The 19,049-nt window shown below is 37.3% G+C and overlaps 1 protein-coding gene across 1 annotated transcript; it reads left to right on the plus strand.

Moving 5' to 3' along the window:
* On the plus strand, nt 1-3,222 carry LOC113705917 (protein FAR1-RELATED SEQUENCE 5-like). Its single transcript, XM_027227821.1, has 5 exons — nt 1-522; nt 627-1,973; nt 2,240-2,320; nt 2,488-2,559; nt 3,151-3,222. Exons 1-5 carry the CDS (start codon nt 1-3, stop codon nt 3,220-3,222), a joined length of 2,094 nt encoding a protein of 697 aa, XP_027083622.1.
* The last annotated feature ends 15,827 nt before the right edge of the window (nt 3,223-19,049 follow it).

The following is a 19,049-nucleotide window of genomic DNA, read 5'->3' on the forward strand; positions in this document are numbered from 1 at the left end:
ATGAATTGCAGCAAATTGGCAGAAAATAGGACCCCTGAATTAGGAATGGAGTTCAACAGTGAAGAGGATGCGTACAATTTTTACAACAAGTATGCCTTTAAAATGGGTTTCAGTGTACGTAAAGACTATCTGAATAAGGACAAAGACGGCGTGACCACGTCTAGGAGATATAGTTGCCGCAAGAAAGGTGTGAAATGCAAGTACGAAGGTGATGTGATGCCAAAGAGGACACGAGCGCCGACGAAAACAGGGTATGGAGCTAAAATGGTTATCGTGTTGTTTAGAGGGACAATGAAGTACCGTGTGCATGACCTTGTCTTAGAGCATAACCATGAGTTGCACATTGCTCAATGTGCGCATATGATGCCATCACAAAGAAAAGTAAGCGAGGCTCAAGGATTTCAAGCTGAAATAAGCAAGGACGCTGGACTTTCATTGAAACAGAGCCATGAGCTTATGGGAAAGGAGGCAGGTGGGATGGGAAATGTGGGATATACTCGGGAAGACCTGAAAGATATTTTCGTACTCAACGGGAAAGGAGTTTGAAATATGGAGAAGCAAGTAGCATGCTGAATTATTTTCAAGAGCAAACACTCGAGAATCCATCATTTTTTCATGCCGTATAGCTGGACTGTGAAGAGCAGATAACGAATATCTTTTGGGCTGATGCAGGAATGTTAATTGACTACAAATTTTTTAGAGACGTAATCACATTTGACACAACTTACAAAACGAATAAAGAATACCGGCCACTTGGAGTGTTTGTGGGTTTTAACCAACATAAGCAGATTGTGATATTCGGTGCTGCCCTTATGTATGATGAGACTATAGATTCTTTCAAATGGGTGTTTGGTACATTTCTAGAAGCAATGTGCGGAAAGCGTCCAAGTACCATACTAACCGACCAAGATCATGCCATGGCAGCGGCTCTTTCAGTTGTTATGCCTGAAACATTTCACGGTCTATGTACGTTTCACATAAGGCGTAATTTTATGAAACATTTTGGCAATCACTACAAGGAAAATAGTGATCTTCCATACATGTTTGGTGCATGCATGTATGAGTTTGAAGAAGTGGAACAATTCAATAAGGTGTGGGAGGCAATGGTGAAGAAACACAATCTTGAAAATAATGAATGGCTCTCCGGGTTGTATAGAATTCGTGATAAATGGGCAAGGTGCATGATGAAAGAAAGATGGACCGCGGGAATGCGAAGCACCCAACTTAGCGAAAGCCTAAATGCAGCAATTAAAAATCATTTGAAATTGGATCATGACCTTGTGCAGTTCTTCAGACATTTCAACCGGGTGGTTGATGAAAAGAGACATAATGAACTGATCGCAGAATATGAAATGAGGCAAAAGCTCCCCATGGTCGGGTTAAGACAAACACCTATGCTTGTGCATGCATCAGAGACGTATTCACCAACCATGTTTGTTGCATTCCAAAATGAATATGGTGAGTCAACAGCTATGATTATGTTGAGACAACAAGATGCAGCGATTATTGTGGAGTTTGCGGTCATGAGGTATGATGGAGGACCTGAAAGAATAGTGGTATTCAATCGGAATGATCTAAGTGTACGTTGTAGTTGCAAAAAATACGAGAATGAAGGCATTTTATGTGGGCACGCGTTGAAGGTGTTTGATACTGTGGGCATAAAAATAATTTCTCCTGAATACATTAAGAGTCGATGGACAAAAAGAGCTCGGGCTGGAGACTGTTTTGATCGGCGAGGACAGGAAGTTGTGGCTGATCCTAAAGTAATGATTTCAACTCGTTATCGGGAGTTCGCTCCAGCCATGATTAAGGTCGCAACTCGAGCAGCAATGTCGGAGGACACCAGCAAAGTAGCAATCACTGTCATATCCGATTTGTCAAAGAGAGTTGAGCTCCTCCTCTCAGAAAGCAAAGAGCAACCTTTGCAAAATAAAAAAAATCTGAATATGGAGGAACGGGATAAAATTGAAATTGTAAGTGAAATGGGGGAGGCAGTAGTCACAAGAGGCATTAAAAAATGAGGCGGTGGGAAGAAATGTAGAGTGATGCGAAGTTGGGTCGATAAATTTGACAGAGTAAAAAGAAAATCTAGATTATCAAGAACTACATAGACTACGGTATGGATCAAATTTTGGTATTTAGGGAACATTTATGTTAAAACAAGTTATTGTTATACTATTAACTAAAGTTTAGGTAACATTCATTATGAAATAATATTATTGCCGTGTCAATACTGTAGGTCTCAGAATCGGAGCCGACATCGGTTTCATTTGAGGAATACATGTTTATGGGATGTCGTTCATCTATTGACTCTGTTTCGGTTAGTATAAAATGGAACCGACTGTTGCTTTTATTTGGATGTTTCTAACAGCATAAATAGTTACATTGATGTTACATTGTGTGATAATGTTGTTACGACCGTCATCCCTTCTGATATACGTATTTTGTTTGTCTTATACAATGATTTGGCCCATACGAAACTTGTAGACACATTCAATGAGTCAGACAGTGAATGGCCCTCCAAATGCTGTTGCTCCCGATATCGATAAAAGTCAAATGGTATGTATACATGTAGTAGTTAAAATAAAAACCTTCTTGTTCATGTAGTAGAACTACCTTTTTTTCTTTAATTGTAATGGTGGGCACTCGAAGGCTGTCAAATCATGCAAATTATGCAGTTAACGGCTAACGTATGCTCGCTTTAATAACGTATTAATTTTTATTATTCTAAGGTCCACCGTTTGGTTAATCAGGGGCCTCCTGCAAGTGTTCGTACAGAATGGATGCATCCCAAATTTTCTATTTTTTCCAACCATAACTCCGTCAGAGATGTGTTAATGGTCTGATATATCATTTTTGTTATAATGTCTAGTCCAATTTAACTTTATAAGTGAGTAATATAGGCACTGGTAATGATTTGTTGACAGTCGATTACTTATACTATATAATGTAGGAGGAGCGTGGAGCAATTTCAACACACTGTGATGTTGATGCATATCATGTATTTGCACCATCACCTTAGATGACAAACTTTTATCGTTACAGCACATATTTATGTAATGTTATTAATTCGAGACTTGGACATCGTATATCATTAATCGTATGTTTTATTAATAATATTTGTTGATTTGCCATCATTACGCATTTCAGGGAAGAAATAACACACAGGGATTGCAACTACGCGTTGACGTCGCCTCTCCCGAGAATGAGGTTGATGAATGATGTGTAACTATACTTTTTGAAAGAGACATTAAGTGGTTGTCCCAACCTGAGAATGCTGCATATGTACGTTACAAGCAGTTAATAAACTGTTACAACTTATTGACGAGGTTGTACAGGCACCATCAATGTTTCACTCTTTTCAAATTTAGACAAGTGGATTACAATTGTAATCCAATCTAGTGTTAGTAGTCATCAATAGTTTGTATTGGGTTGTATAAAATTGTTAGAAAATTATAAAGTTGGTAGAAAATTGAAGTAATTACAATAGAATTGAACGTGTTTTTTGTGATCGGATATTTTTCATTAAATCGACCATAACAGTTGAATGATTGTCGTAATATGTATACAATTCTATTACATTGAATTGCATACCTTAATAACGTATTTATTGTCATAGATCGCACCGCCAAAGGTACGATGTATAAGATAACACAATCTAAAGTATAAATCGTCTTGATTTTGTTACGATGATAAATTCGAATTATTATTGGGCTTTTTTAATAAAAATATTATCATTTACGCCATTTATTTTGCATCGTTTGACTAATTTAGTGCACTATTGACATGATATATCACAGGCACATCAATTGGTATTGCAAGTTTTTAGGTTAATTAACCTATAGTCAAGGCAGGTCACAATCACATGTTGGTAATAGGTGCGCATAAGAAAATGATTCCTTGGAGAACTAATTTGTAACGTTAAAATGAAGTTTTAGAATGCAACAAAAAGGAAGAACGAACAGTACACAATGGGTTACAACCAGTTAGGGATATGTTACTGTTACGTTACAACCAGTTACGAGTGTTAAACAGGCATGATTAATATCCAAATATGGTAAGCAATTTGTTTGAGTATAAATTATAATGAGTATAGTTTTATCGCTACCCCGATGAACATTGGACTACATCCCTTGTTATCAGTTGTATCCCATACAACACCTGAGAACGCCGTCATGCATTAGACAGTGGGGTATGTACCTTTGAAAGTCATCGTCGCTTGATTCAGTAAAATCAGATAGGTCCGGGTCCGATATAAGCATGGGATCTGCTAAAATGTGTTGAACATCAAAATGTTTTCCAATACCATGTCTTTTTACGGCTTGGATCTCGTGGAACCTGTGAAGCCTACGCTCCATCTGCATAACTTCTCGCTGTAGTCTATGTAATACGCTTGCATCATTGGCTTGTGGTCCTATAACAAGATCCGCTAACCTTGTTCTCGGGACGCGGATGCCATGCCAGCGACAAAATACCGCTAATTCCATTCTTCGCTTACGAACAGGCTCCCATATGGATTCATGGTCCATAACGAAATAGTCAGATGGTAGATGATCGTTGACGGTATTTTTAAAAATGTGACCAGCTAGTCCCAGAGAGTTGTTGGTGTTAAGTGGAGCGTTCCTGAACTCGAGTTTGGTACCATATAAAATCCTCCCATCTGGTGTTTCGTACTTGTTTATGGCATTTGTTAGATCCAACGATACTTTCCGTCTTTTTTGCCGAACATTTGATGGTGAGCTTGTCTGTGATCCTTCGTTTGTGGATTGCATGACTATGCTAATACCTACTGCTTTTTGGTTGGATGAAAAGAAGGATCTACTGATAAAGAATTAGGTGGGAGAAAAAAAAGGTAGAAATTTTTAATAGAGTACCTATTTCAGATCATGCATAGTAAATGGTTTCTTCTGACAACTTGATCAACTGCTTGCTATGTCATTTCATGTTGTTCTCCACGGGATAGTACTCCTGGGTGAGTAGATGAAGGCATGGCAACCACCTATTAACGAGAGAATAGACTCAACGTTTAGTCAAATGTATAGTGTGTGGATGAAATAATGGTTTAATTCGATGGGGTCATGACCTGTACTCCAACAATAATTGGGTCAGGGGAATACCCAAATAGTCGTCAGTCACCTTACTTTTCAAGTGTAACAAGAAGTTACCACCAGCATATGTACGTTACAGGACGTTAATAAGCTGTTATCGCTTATTGATGTGCTTGTACAGGGACCTTGTCATTTGCCTATATGTTAAAATTTAGACAATTTGTTTACAATTGTATTAACGATGAGTATTACAGATAGCATTACAGGCACTTCAATAGGTATTACTTCAGTACAGAAACGAACTTACAATTGGCGGCTTGGCTTGGTTCCACATGACCACATAATAAGTAACAGTTTCGCAGAAGAACATGATACTTCGTCAAACAAGTAATTTGAAAGTAGGGTATCTAATATTTAAAATGCAACAAATTTTGATTACTCCATGTGCATGTTGAGTTACTACCAGTTATGTATATGTTACAATTCATTACAAATAATGAATTTGCAATTGGCAGTTTTTCGTCTTATCTAGTTAAAACTACTGATATTACAACTAGAAATTCTCTGATATTACAACTAGTGATACATAAACTAGTTAATATTTGATGAACCTTTCCTCTTCTCTCGTTTGCACCATTGCCCTTGGCACAAACAATAAGTCCTCCCCTCTAACACATAAAATTTCTTAGACACTTAAAGTAAGTGTCTATTGAGAACATAGAGATGGTCGATTCGAACCCCAAAACAATTGATGTAGCGAAACCTTCTCGAACATCTCATTAAATTAGGGAGATCTTCTCGAACATCATGCAAGCTACTGGCTGCTATTTGGTACCCAAGAACTTGATTTCTGTGTGAACCCTCTATTGATGACACTGCAATTGAGGTTAGAGGAGGGTTGAAGAATACTAATAATAAATTTCATGCACGGGTTCATTGCCACCCTTCAGTACAATGAAATGGGAAGTGTGAAGTTATTGAAAATGGAAAATATTTGTGTAGTAATGAAAGGTGGACGGAAAAATTTTTATTGTTGAGAGATATACTACTGCAACCGTACCCTTTTATAGTCCGCAGGACCCTCACAATGTGGTAAAAATCACTGGACAACGCATTCCAGGCCAAACAATTTTGTCGTGGCAGTGGAAGCTGTAGAGTTCGATGCATGCCATTGAATTGTGTCAAATCTGTTCACACAATAAAACAAATTGGGTCATTTTTTTGTCATGAAATGACCTGTACACCAATATTAAGGGTCATGTGGATAAACAGTTACACATCAGTGACTTGTACGTTTCACTATGTACGGATTTCGTTACAACCAGTTAGGTGTATGTTACAATTTATTATAACTAATGAATTTGCAATCAGGAGGTTTTCGTCTGCTCTATTTAAAACTGGATAATATTCCAACTAGATATTCCCCGATATTACAACTAGTGATAATACAACTAGTTAATGTTCGATGAATCTTTCGTCTTCTCTTGTTTGTGGTATTGCCCTTGGCAGAAACGATAATTCCTCCCACTGACACATTAAATTTCTTAGACACTTTATTAAGTATCTATTGAGAATAGTTACGATGATCGTTTCGAACCCCAAAACATTGTGTAGCGAGACTTTCTCGAACATCTCATTAAAATAGTGAGATCTTCACGAACGCATATGAGGGCAACTAGTACATCACGGGAGAAGAGACTGTAGACGCACATGCAGTGCCTGAACCATGTCGGATAAGTTTTGTTACGTTTCCAGGCCAGATTTGTAGTACCGACAGTGAATATACGTGTTACGTGCTGTTGCCAATCGTTTACAGACTTCAACACATGTTTGCAGCTTTTATCATGTTTTTGTCCTGTCCACCAACTTTTAAGAGTCACGTGGATACAGAGTTACACATTAGATTCATGTACGTTTCACTTTGTGCATGCACAGTTACACTGTCACAGGGAGGTATGACAGCCCAAAACAACAGTTTCTTGGCCAAGAGTCAGATGTGTAACACTCTATGACCTTGGTCAGTGTATGACCCAAATTTACTACCTCTATGAGCGGTTCGTACCTCCTTCTGCTCCAATGCCCTATAGGAGATTTCAAATTCGACCAGAAATTTTATGTATGTTGTAACTCAGAACGAACAAAGAGGTAAATAAGAACTTATGAATTGTAACAATATATGAACAGTTTGTCAATCATATGGACAAAATTTGTTGAACTATATTTTTAGTATCGATACATAAAATAATAAGTGTTACGTCGTGTCACTAATCAGCATCAGAAAATAAAATACCAATTGGGCAATTTTTATCATGGTAAGACCTGTATTGCAACATTAAGGGTACCCATGTGAATACTGAGTTACACATTAGTGACCTTAATTTCAACACTGTGCATACACAGTAATTAGCAAAATATTGTGCACAAAATCTCACAATGAATGTCAGTTTTTTGGCCCAGAGTCAGATGTGTAAAACTGAAGATACTTGATCATTCAATGACCCACAATGTGATAGTACCTGAATAAGCACCTCCTTCTGCTCCTGATGCTTTATTAAAGATTTTCAATTTTACAACTAATTTTATGAATGTTGTAACTTAGGACGAACAAAACTGTAAGTAAGAACGTACGAATTGTAATAATTTACAATTAAGGTAACCATCTGTGCATCATTATACAATGAATAGTTTCAATTGGTTGGAGTCATTAACACAAAATAATTGAACAACACAGGTGATTTCAGATAAAAGAGCAATCATATAACTTCACAAAAAACTAATAGTGTGACTTCACCAGTTTCATACAACTATACGACTGCATCTACTGTTTACTCTATCTTCTAGATCACCTGCCAAAATGGAAAGTCAACAGTACAAGGATGTCAGTGTAACGTTTCCTATGAAGGATACATCTCCGACAAACTACAGGCGAAGTTCATATCATATGGGGCGAAAAATTGAAAGTGTTGTCAGCGAAAAATTGCTATTATGAGCAACATAAAGGCGACCGCTACCGATATCATCATGAAGGTTTTCATTTGTCGAATATCTTGTTCGATTCGATGCACATGATACGGGAAAGAGTTTGGTTCATTTTGCACTATTCCGGGACTGTCGAAGGAGCTTTCTCTACTTATTGCTTGTCGATTCGGTGAGGGAGGGCAGTAGTTAGCCTGAACTTGCTCATGATTCCTCCCTGTTGGATGACACCAAGCGAAAAAAGCACAAGTTTTTCCTTCACAGACGAAGTACAGCAACCCCTTCGTTGGTTTCTGTGACTCCACGATCTTCAGCCCAGCCCTTTTTCCGCAGTGGCAGTACCGATATTGGTACCTTAACTCAATAGATCCGCCACCAAAATTGCTCGATGAAGACATTTGAACGATCTAAAACTCTTTTTGGGTCACATAAGCTTTTGTGTTTTAACCTTCTGTTGAAGTAATGGTTGTGTGTCGATCATGAGCTAACACGGACGAACACATAGGTGGGAGTTAATATGTGGCAAGAAACGATATAAGTTAGTAACTAAATTGTGGATAATTAGTAAGTATAGAATAAGTAACATGTTTTTTGAAAACATACACAAAACCTGAAACATGTAATTGACTGTTACAATTGGATTTACGTATCACTAATCCAATAAATAAATTGATAATCAAACTTTTTGAATAAATGTAATAAACTACTGACCCGATTCGACACATGCATGCCATTTTCGGATGACCGTCCCTGCACGGTTAAGGGCCAAGATTTGCCCTCAAAATTTTGTGCCGCTGAGATTACACCATATAACTCGATTTCCGCACCAAGTGTGGGGCCCACAACTATCTGTTGTGACCACAACTATCTGTTGTGAAAATGCATCCTGTGAAACAAAAGTTACATCGTGTTTAACCAATGTTACGCGCAGTGCAAAATGAGGACAACCGGCACAAACGGTTGCACCTGCAACCGTTTGTGCCCCGTATCCGCCATTTTCGAGTGTCTTCAAATAAACTATTTTATTTTCATGCCATTCGTCATTTGTCACAATAACTATTTTGTAACAACCTATAAGCACACTGTAGCATGCAATCATCAAACATGGAGTTTTGTATTAATTTTCACACTCTAACTTCCCATTGAAGCATTTTGTAATAGTCTTTAATAACATTCAACTTCCCAATAACTATTTTGTAACAACCTACAAATACTTCGTAACTAAAAATTTTCAAATATGGAGTTTTGTAAAAATTTTCAAACTATCCCCTTGCGAGTAACTGTTTTGTAACGGTTTTCGAACATACTGTAACTTCCCAATAACTAATTTGTAACAATTTACAAACACTTCGTAACCAACAGACTTCAAATATGGACTTTTGTATTAATTTTCAAACTGCAACTTTCCAACTAACTATTTTGTAATAGTTAGCGAACACATTATAACTTTTCAAACACTATTTTGTAACAACCTACAAACACTTTGTAATTAACAGTTTTCAAATATGGAGTTTTATATTAATTTTTAAACTGCAACTTCCCAACTAACTATTCTGTAGCATTCTACGAACACACTATAACTTTCCCAAAACTATTTTGTAAAAACGTACAAACACATTGTAACTAACAGTTTTCAAATATGAAGTTTTGTATTAATTTTGAAACTGTAACTTCCCAAATAACTATTTTGTAACAGTCTTTGAAAACACTGTAACTTTCCAATAATTCTTGACTAACAACCTCCAAACACTTTGTAACTACCAGCTTTTATATATGAAGTTTTGTATTAATTTTCAAACTGTAGCTTTTCAATAACTAATTTTGCAACAAACTGCAAATTCACTGTAAAAAGTCTTCACTATTAATTTTTAATCTGTAATTTCCAAAATAATTTTTTTCGTAACAATCTTTAAAAACACTGTAACTTCCCAATAACTATTTTATAACAATCTTAAAATACGATGTAACTAATAGTTTTTCAAACATACTGTAACTTCTCAATTGGCTTAATATGACATTAGACTTATCTGGATGTTGAAAATGAGAGGGATAAATTTTAAATTCTTGGGCCGGCTTGATTGTAAAATCCCAATTCACACATTTTATCCCAATTGGGTGGTACTTTAGAATATTGGGTGGTACTTTGACTAAGGGTGGTACTTTAGAATATTACAACAATTCTATTACACTGAAGATAAAACACTTCAAACCTTGTCGTGAGTTGTAGCAGTAGTTGACGTGATGATACACAACTATTGAGTAACCAGACAAATGAATCGTTGCATTATTTACTGACTTGTTCATATGTCAATTATTTACTGAAAAGTTACATCCAATTGCATAACGAACTAATAGCCTTACAATTGGGCGCTTGTTCTATAGTTACACATTGTTCAATGTATGTAGCAGTATAGTTGGCACAGAGTCACGACGAGCATCTTTGAACCATAGATTTACGACACAATTGAACCAGTTAATGCTCCGTTAATGTTATTACGGACATTATTCTAGTGTCAACAGAAAATCTGAATTAAATTCAGAATTTATGGCCACAAATGATAAATAAACAGCACCACGATACAAATTGCTAATCAGTATTGATGCTAATGTCTCCAGAAAAATAAAACTACTGTCTCAAAACAAAGGTCCTTCTGAGTAGACTCCATAATAAAATTAGTTACAACAATCCAAAAGTTGTAATAGACATGTAATAATATACAAAAGCACGTCAAATGCAATTTTGTGAATTTCCTTCTCTCCCAGTCATAAATACTTATAAATCAGGCATTACCAACATTCAACTGCGCCCGTTTAGGTACTTGCAGGTTTGCGAAGCTGTCCGGAAACTTTGAGTTCTCCGCTGAGTTACACAATCGAGCTGTGTACAGCACTCGATACTTGCCAACATTTTCCTATCAGCACAAGAGGTAGGAATTAGTATAGTTGAGTGCCGAGGTAACAAGCATTAAATCAATTTCAGATCGATTGTAGGGAGAAAAGGGATATCAATTGTAATACCTCTGTAAGCCGAACAGCCAACCTTCCGCTCCAATGCTCTAGGAATGTCATAACGAAAACACCACTGTCACACCTGGTCACGTTGTCTTCTCATTAGTCAGTTATGGTATATATGTTGGACAAAAAACTTAGTACACGCTCTAACAATAATGACGGGAGAACTCAAACTATTTACACTTTGTTGGGTGAGTGATGAGGGACATCGGCAACAGAAAATCCGAAACAGGAGAAGTCAATTTCCTTGCCAAACTTTGCCGCCACGACCAAACCCAGTGAACGTTTCTATATCACCAAAGATTATGTAAAACTGATTACAATCCACTAATGTGTCACTGTCATGTCGTGTAATGCATTTAGCAATTTGTCCAACATACCAGTCGATTCAGTACATTAATGTCTTTGCTCTTTGCTTGATTGCTATCAGGGTCTAGCACGTGCACTTCTTTCTCTGAGACACCAAAGCTGTAGACAAACCAAGACCCCTCTATGCATACTGGCACAAGTATCTGCGCCAAATGAGGTATGAAAAGATCAGACAGGTCATTCTACATAACCGAGTATGACTATGTTTTGAATGTTTAACAGTCACATAAGAAGTTTTGGATTAAAACTGATAATTGCATACCCAATCACAATTTGCAGGATCAACCCCCGTATTGTTATTGCGAACCTTGAAGAGCTTTAGAAGCTTAGCAGATAAGCTGGCATCAGAGAGCTTGTCGAATTTTCCCATTTTTAAAATTCCTTCCTGCAACCAATAACATAGCCGAGTGAAAGGTTCATAGAAGACATTAATAATGGTGCGTTGGATCGTAATACCAATTCAGATATGATGATGAAAAACTTTAACACAACTGTAGGATGCAGTCTAAATTTCAAACTCACAACTGCAACAGGTTCTACGATGTAGCGTTCAATCTTCCTAATTTTGGCAGTTCTTCCACCCCAATTCATGAGACGGGCAAACATATCAATCACCTAATCAATGGCAAATGGTGATCAAAACATATAATTGAGTGTTGCTTGGGTGAGTTTACGTATGACTATTCCAATCAATAGATACATAATCAAACTTTTTGACTAAAAGTAATGAACTATTGACCCGATTAGACACATGCATCCCATTTTCCATTGTCTTCAAGTCAAGCCGAGTCAGCGAAAATTGATACATTTGAACAAGTATGTCCCTATCACATCCAGGACACAATTAAACGATTTACTAATAATTATTACTCCTACTCCAAAACACGAAAATCTGACTAATGTATATGAACTCGAATCTCATCCATATTCAATCTGTTTTTCTATGCCATCTTATTATGAACCACACGCGTACTTATTGTAGTGAATGGATCACAAGATCGAATTAATAGTTTTGTCAAGAATCTTACTTGGGATTTTGGTCCGGATCCCATGCATATGCAGCCACATTTTTTTCGTATAGGCTAACTGTCACAGGTGCTGGTAGAATGAACTCTGCTGACCGCAGAACAGTGCTCTTCTTTGTTGCACGTGTAGACTTGTGCTTCACCTCAACGTCAAGGCCTCCTACAAAAGACAAATAACATGCATTTCATATGACATTCATTTGTTGTCGTCTAACAAATTATAAGGTATTTTGCTTCATTCTTCAGACACAATGCAATTAGCAGTCATCAAACACCAATTGATTATTTTTCAAATGCAATGTAACTGCATTTGTTGAACTATTTGTACAACTCTTCAAACACACTGTAACTAACACTTTTCAAACAGTTGTGATAAATTTTCAAACACACTAACTTCTCAATAACTAATTTGTAAAAGATTTCAATCACACCATAACAGTATGCTAAACTAACTGTTTCTAAGAGTTTTCAAATGCACTTTGACCAATAAATAAGTGAGTATCAACCTACAAACACACATTTAAACAGCAATCATTTAATATGGAGTTATGTTTTAATTTTGGAAACTGTAACTTATCTATTAATTATAATGACTAACAGTCTCCAATAACATTCAACTTTCGTCTAAATAATCACTCATGTAACAAGTTACAAACACTTCGTAACTAAAATTCTTCAATTACGGACTTTGCATTAATTATGAAATAGCTTTCCGGTAACTATTGTACAATAATGTAAAATAAATTCCGTGACTAACGATCCGCGAATATGGAGTTTTGTATTCAATCGAGCAAACTGTAACTTTTAGGTTACTATTTTGTGACAAACTTCAAGCACACTGTAAACATTCTTCAAACATACTAATTTTTAATCTATAAGTTACCAAATTTTTTGGTAACAATTTTTAAACACACTGTAACTTTTCAATAACTATTTTGTAACATTTTACATTGCAATGTAACTAATATTTTTCGAAACACACTAACTTCTTAATATGAATAAAGTCATACTTTCATAATATGCCTAATTACGTTTGTTACATCAACTTCATATGTGTTTCATATCGGACAGGGTATGACAGTATGCTTAACAAGTTTTCGATGATGACAAGCCAGAGTTCAGACCCGTGTACGTAGCATCATGATGGTATAAACACAGTTACCGTATATGATAATAGATGTTACAGTCATACTACTTGAATTACATCTGTGTGAATAATAACAGTATACCAACCTTTCCGCTTTCGACCATATGATCGCAACTTTCGTGGTATTTCTTGCTCAAGCAGATGTGACGTCGATGCACTGGCGTGCAAAGGTGGTTGCACCGTACATTGACCCTCTTCGGCAGGTTCTATGACATTTGACCTGTATTGCTCCTGCTCTTGCTCTTGAAGCTGTATAATGCTTCCTTGCGCAATTGTTGTCATAGTGGTCCCTTGTTCCAATCCGCGATTGATGTTATCGGGTACGACTGATGAAGTAGGAATTGGTTCTCCACGTCCATTACATCTTCATTCAGCTCTGGATCTTTGATACCTTCAATATTTGTTCTCGTATTGGCATCGTTTTTCTCGGCCTGCGCTGCATTATGCTCGTCTTCATCAGACCCTTCCGCATCAATTTCTTCAGCATCATCATCCTCGTCGTTGGCCCCTTCTTCGGCAGATTGAAATTCCGGCTCTTCTTCGGTATCAGGACTCTTGTGCATTGTATAGTCCTCCTGTACAGGTTTTTTTCCTTTGTCCAATGCTTCAGGCCCAGAAGTGGAAGCTTTTGCTCTCGGCTGAGAGGAGAGGATTTCTGCAATCTTCAATATCCTTCGTTGGCTACTAACAGCAATGTTATACAGCTCATTTAGCTCAGCCTGCAGTTAGATGATGAAATTATCAATCCATAAATGAGCCACATGCTCTCAACAATGGAATACAATACATGCATATACAATAGTACATTTACGCAAAGGTTTTTAATTTAACATTTGAATTGCGGCCATAGGTTCTATAACTGTAACTTATATACTAAAAAATTAAATGGTCACCCGGGATCATTGAAATTTCATACATTTATAACATGATTGGCCAAGAGATCACTATATTTCTGTATTTCCATTCATGTGACTTAATTTTTAATAACTCTGTAGACAGGGATGTAATATTGGGATTGGTATCACATATTAACATGATACTACAACATGAATGAAGTTGATAGGCCTATTAATAACCAATAATGTTGCTTACAATATGCAGTAATTACGTCTAATCAAACAACAAATTTCATTAAATCATGGAACAGACCCACTTACACCGATATCGGCGTGCCCGCTGTTCATCAGTATCCCTACCAAATCAGGGGGTAGTTCAGTACTCTGGCCATCATATTCATTATCTTCCGGATCATATTGTCCAATCTTTAACAACAAATTAAACCAACCATTTCAATGGAAAAGCCACACAATACATAGATCACTACCTTTTATATGAAATGAGATCAACAATATATAACATTTTACCAGTTTTCCTTTTCCATAAGCTCCAAGATTTTTAATCTCAAGTGCATCCCTTTCAGAGATCAGAGCATCTGTCCATGCCTTAGCTCGCGGAGTAGTCCTCGACACTTTATGCTTCAGTATTTGTACCCGATCAAGATAATGAATCTGCAATACAATACAGTAATTAATTCAACTGTGGATAAACTTGACCACACTGTTAAAACATCATCGTAGACGCATTCATTTGAGCATAATCTAATCAATCCATCGTATTGAATTCGATAAAATGTGGAAATACAGACAGTAGTTATGAAGGCACGCAAAACTAATTGACTTTCTGGTGCACTGTGTAACAATTATAGCATATTTTCGTCATGACTACAACTGTCTAATCTTACCAGCAGAACGAAGATACAACCGCCAACGTATTGGTGCTGCTTTTCACTTTTCTTTTGCACCTCTAGCACCTTATTGCATAATACGATCCTCACATACTCAGCCCAGTTCAATCTGGCTACCCTATCAACCAATTGCGTACAGTTCCAAACCTTTATTTTGTGCTCGGCTCTAGTGGTTGGAGCCAGTAGACATCCACAAGAAAATGCCACGAATAGTCTTAAGAATTCTTCCCCTGCATTCATGGCTATCAACTCATTTGGGAGCTCATTCCATTTGTATGTCCTACGACTTGGTCCAGTTCCCCCAACCTCGGTTGTATCGGTGTCTTCAACTGGAACGGGACCTTCGTTCGGTATCCCCAGGATTAAACTGATATCCTTTGACGTTAAAGGTAGCACACCATCTCCATGTACATTTAAACTGCTCAATATCGGATTAAAGTTGTCAACAAGCCAGGTAGCTATGCCACTAGGAATCCAGTGACACTGTATGTCTAGCAGCCCTCCAAATCCTATGTCTCTAATCTACTGCTTCTTAGTTTCATCGATTCGTGAAACTAAGCTTGACATCTGCTTTGGCGAGCATCGGATAGTGTACTTCTGATTCTACACCATTTTTTAAATATATGCGTTAGACTAATATAAGTTTCATTAAGTGTTTGCTGAATCATGCCGTGTATTTACCTTGATTTGAACCCGTGCTTTTCGCAATATCGGCTTTCCTAGACGTTCCATTTCTTTCTCATACTCTTCTTTCTCTTTCAAATACTCCTCCTTTCGCTTCCTCATTTCTTCCTCACTCAACTTATTATATGCTACCCGGGCAATGTCATTGTACTGCATTGAATAAATAAAGTCAAAAAACACGTTAGACTAAACACAAAATAATTGCTCGTTTCACTATTTTTCCCTTAGGCACCCCATCAGTTCAATGATTCTTCACTTTATTTTGCTAGGACAGCATACCTCGGTCAGCTTAACACCCTTCGTCGAAACCGTGTGTTGATACTCTTTCCTGTCCACATTCAAAACTCCAAAGTTATATGTGCTATTTAGTACCATTATTTTTTTCTCAAATTCAATAATCTTACCTGAACTTCATCCATGGATTCAATGGTGGGACTGGTTCTGCGACCTCGCTTGTTCCCGCTGTAATCAGTTCTTCCTCCCCACCTAAATGATCATTCCTTTTACTGCTTCTTTTCCTTCCCATCCTGCCCCTGAACGGTCAACATTGTAATGCATTATAATGATGCCAAGTTTAACCTGCCAAGACCTTACGCAAGCACTGGCCACTTACCTATTCGATGAAGTGGGTGCTGCACCGTGTTCTGTACCACCACTTGTTTCGGCGAGTTCTTCTCTGTCTGCTTCCTGAAGTGTGCTTCCTGCTCGCGTTCTTGCCATGTAAACTAATGTTTTTAACAAACATATTGCACTTCAGTTCCAAAATTTTATTTCCAGCCACAGTCATAACATATCATGAAGTACTGCTAAACATAATATATTAGCATCAAATATTAGTCACGCTGGTTATAGTACAACCTGTAACATTTTTTCTCACACTCAGTAACTCATTCTTCACAGTTTATTATTTATTCCAACTGCCACTAATCTACATAATCTGTTGTTCTACCTATCAGATTGTACTTCATCCATCAATTTCTTCTTCTATTTATTATGCTACTGTACAATACCAAAGGGGCCATCCAAATTTATAGTATTTTCATGAAATTCTATACGCCAGTTCTATTATTGTAACTTCTGATCTATTACGTGTAACAACTATCAAAGATGATGTCCAACCACAACAATTATGGTACAAGTAATCTTCCTTTTCACAATTTGTTTGTCTCAATACCAAATTTTCTGGTTAATTATCCCTCATTTAGTCATTTCATAATCTATTTCCCTGCCTATCAAGTTCAATTCAATCACATTCTCCTTTATTTATCACCCTCTTCAACAATATGAATGAAGCAACAAACCCGTTAAACAATTTTACGTGTATGTTCATCCAATTTTACAGTGCACTTCTGCTAGTGTCACTACTAAATGACTGCGTGTAATGACTATCCAACATGATGTGCACCTACAATAACTAGTAAGATTCTTAACCGTTATTCCACACTGACTATGCTAAACCTCATGATTTGTTATTCCGTCTGCCTCACATTGCCAACTTATAACCTACTCTCGTACTCATTCACTTCCAACCTAGAAACTTGTCTCTCTTTATGCAAGTAAACCAATAACCTGTAACATCAATGTAAAAGAAAATATGAGAAGCACAACTGAGTACAAAACATTAAAACTCTGTTATTTCTCTGTACCTGTTAAACCACAACATGTAACAATTATCCAACACTGTGTTCATGCGCACGCCCTAATACAATAAACTTACACCAATCAAGACCCAAATAGGACATCTCAATTTCAAAATAACATTTCCATTAGCAAGTATGAGACGCACAACTCAGTACAAAACATTTGAACTCTATTATTTCTATGTACCTATTCAACCACAACATGTAACAATTATCCAACACTGTGTTCGTGCACACGAACTAATACAATAAACTTACACCATTCAAGACCCAAAAACGCCATCCCAATTTCATGATAACATTTTTATTCTATTTCTGTCATGTTCCCGTTGATCCACAACTTGCATTACTTCTCCAGTTTTGTGTTTATGCATAACAACGAATGTAGCAGTGTATGCTACACTCAATGCGTTGTACTACCTACTTACCGCATACTAATTATAATCTGCACCCATTTTTTCAATACTAACTCCCGAACCCATGCACACATTTTCTCAAGCAGTTGTACCGCATGATTTCCCCCTTCTTTCCCACTCTCACTCTGTCATGTTCAAAAACTAACTCATAATACTCCTATCATGCTGAACTTACTCATTACTATACACAAAATTCTGCTCACGTGATTACCCTCTAAGCGATCATCCTACTGTACGCCAACAACATCCACAAGTAAGGTCCTTCAACAAGCATGTCAAATCACACACGTTACTGTATCATCGTAGGCCTCAAAAAAATTTGAATACTTGACTGATTTTCGGTCGTTCACTACTCCCGCGCCTACGATCTTCCACTCTTCAACCTTGGGTTCACCTTTCTTCTTCTTATAATAATCCGAATCACCAGAAATTTGTCCACCACTCCACCACTTCTTGCTTCTCCTTGCTATTTTTTCAGTATCCAATGTTGCACTTCCACAGCTTTTCGCAATGTCACGCCGGAGAGTGTTGCCAATCTCGTATTTTCCCCTCTTATTTCTCCCTTCGTGGCTTTTCGCATGCAACTGCTTCGTCTGGTTTAGGTGGGAGTCTAAATGCGCCTTTTCATTTTCAACCTTTCGCTTTGGGCGGGACTTTGCTTACTAGTGGTCATAACGTTCCGTTTCTTGCCGTTACGGTCAGCAGAGCATAACCATTTTTTTGACTGTCTCACTTAATAAAACGACGTCGTTTTGGGCCAAACTAAAGCCTTTTGACGTGGTTTATTTCTGGCCTTACCTTTCTTTCTGTGAGGAGACCGTTCGGGAGCGGTCGTTGACGACCGCTCTTGCCCCGTATCCATTCGGGCTGATTCCTGTCGCTTACCACATCTTATCTTATCTTATCTTATCTTAAATTACACAAAGCGCCGAAGCTCCAGCTACAGTTGATTGTCTTGGTTTCAATGTGATTCTCCAGCTGATTTCGT

The sequence above is a fragment of the Coffea arabica genome, chromosome 8c (assembly GCF_036785885.1).
Source record: "Coffea arabica cultivar ET-39 chromosome 8c, Coffea Arabica ET-39 HiFi, whole genome shotgun sequence".
Classification (NCBI taxonomy): domain Eukaryota; kingdom Viridiplantae; phylum Streptophyta; class Magnoliopsida; order Gentianales; family Rubiaceae; genus Coffea; species Coffea arabica.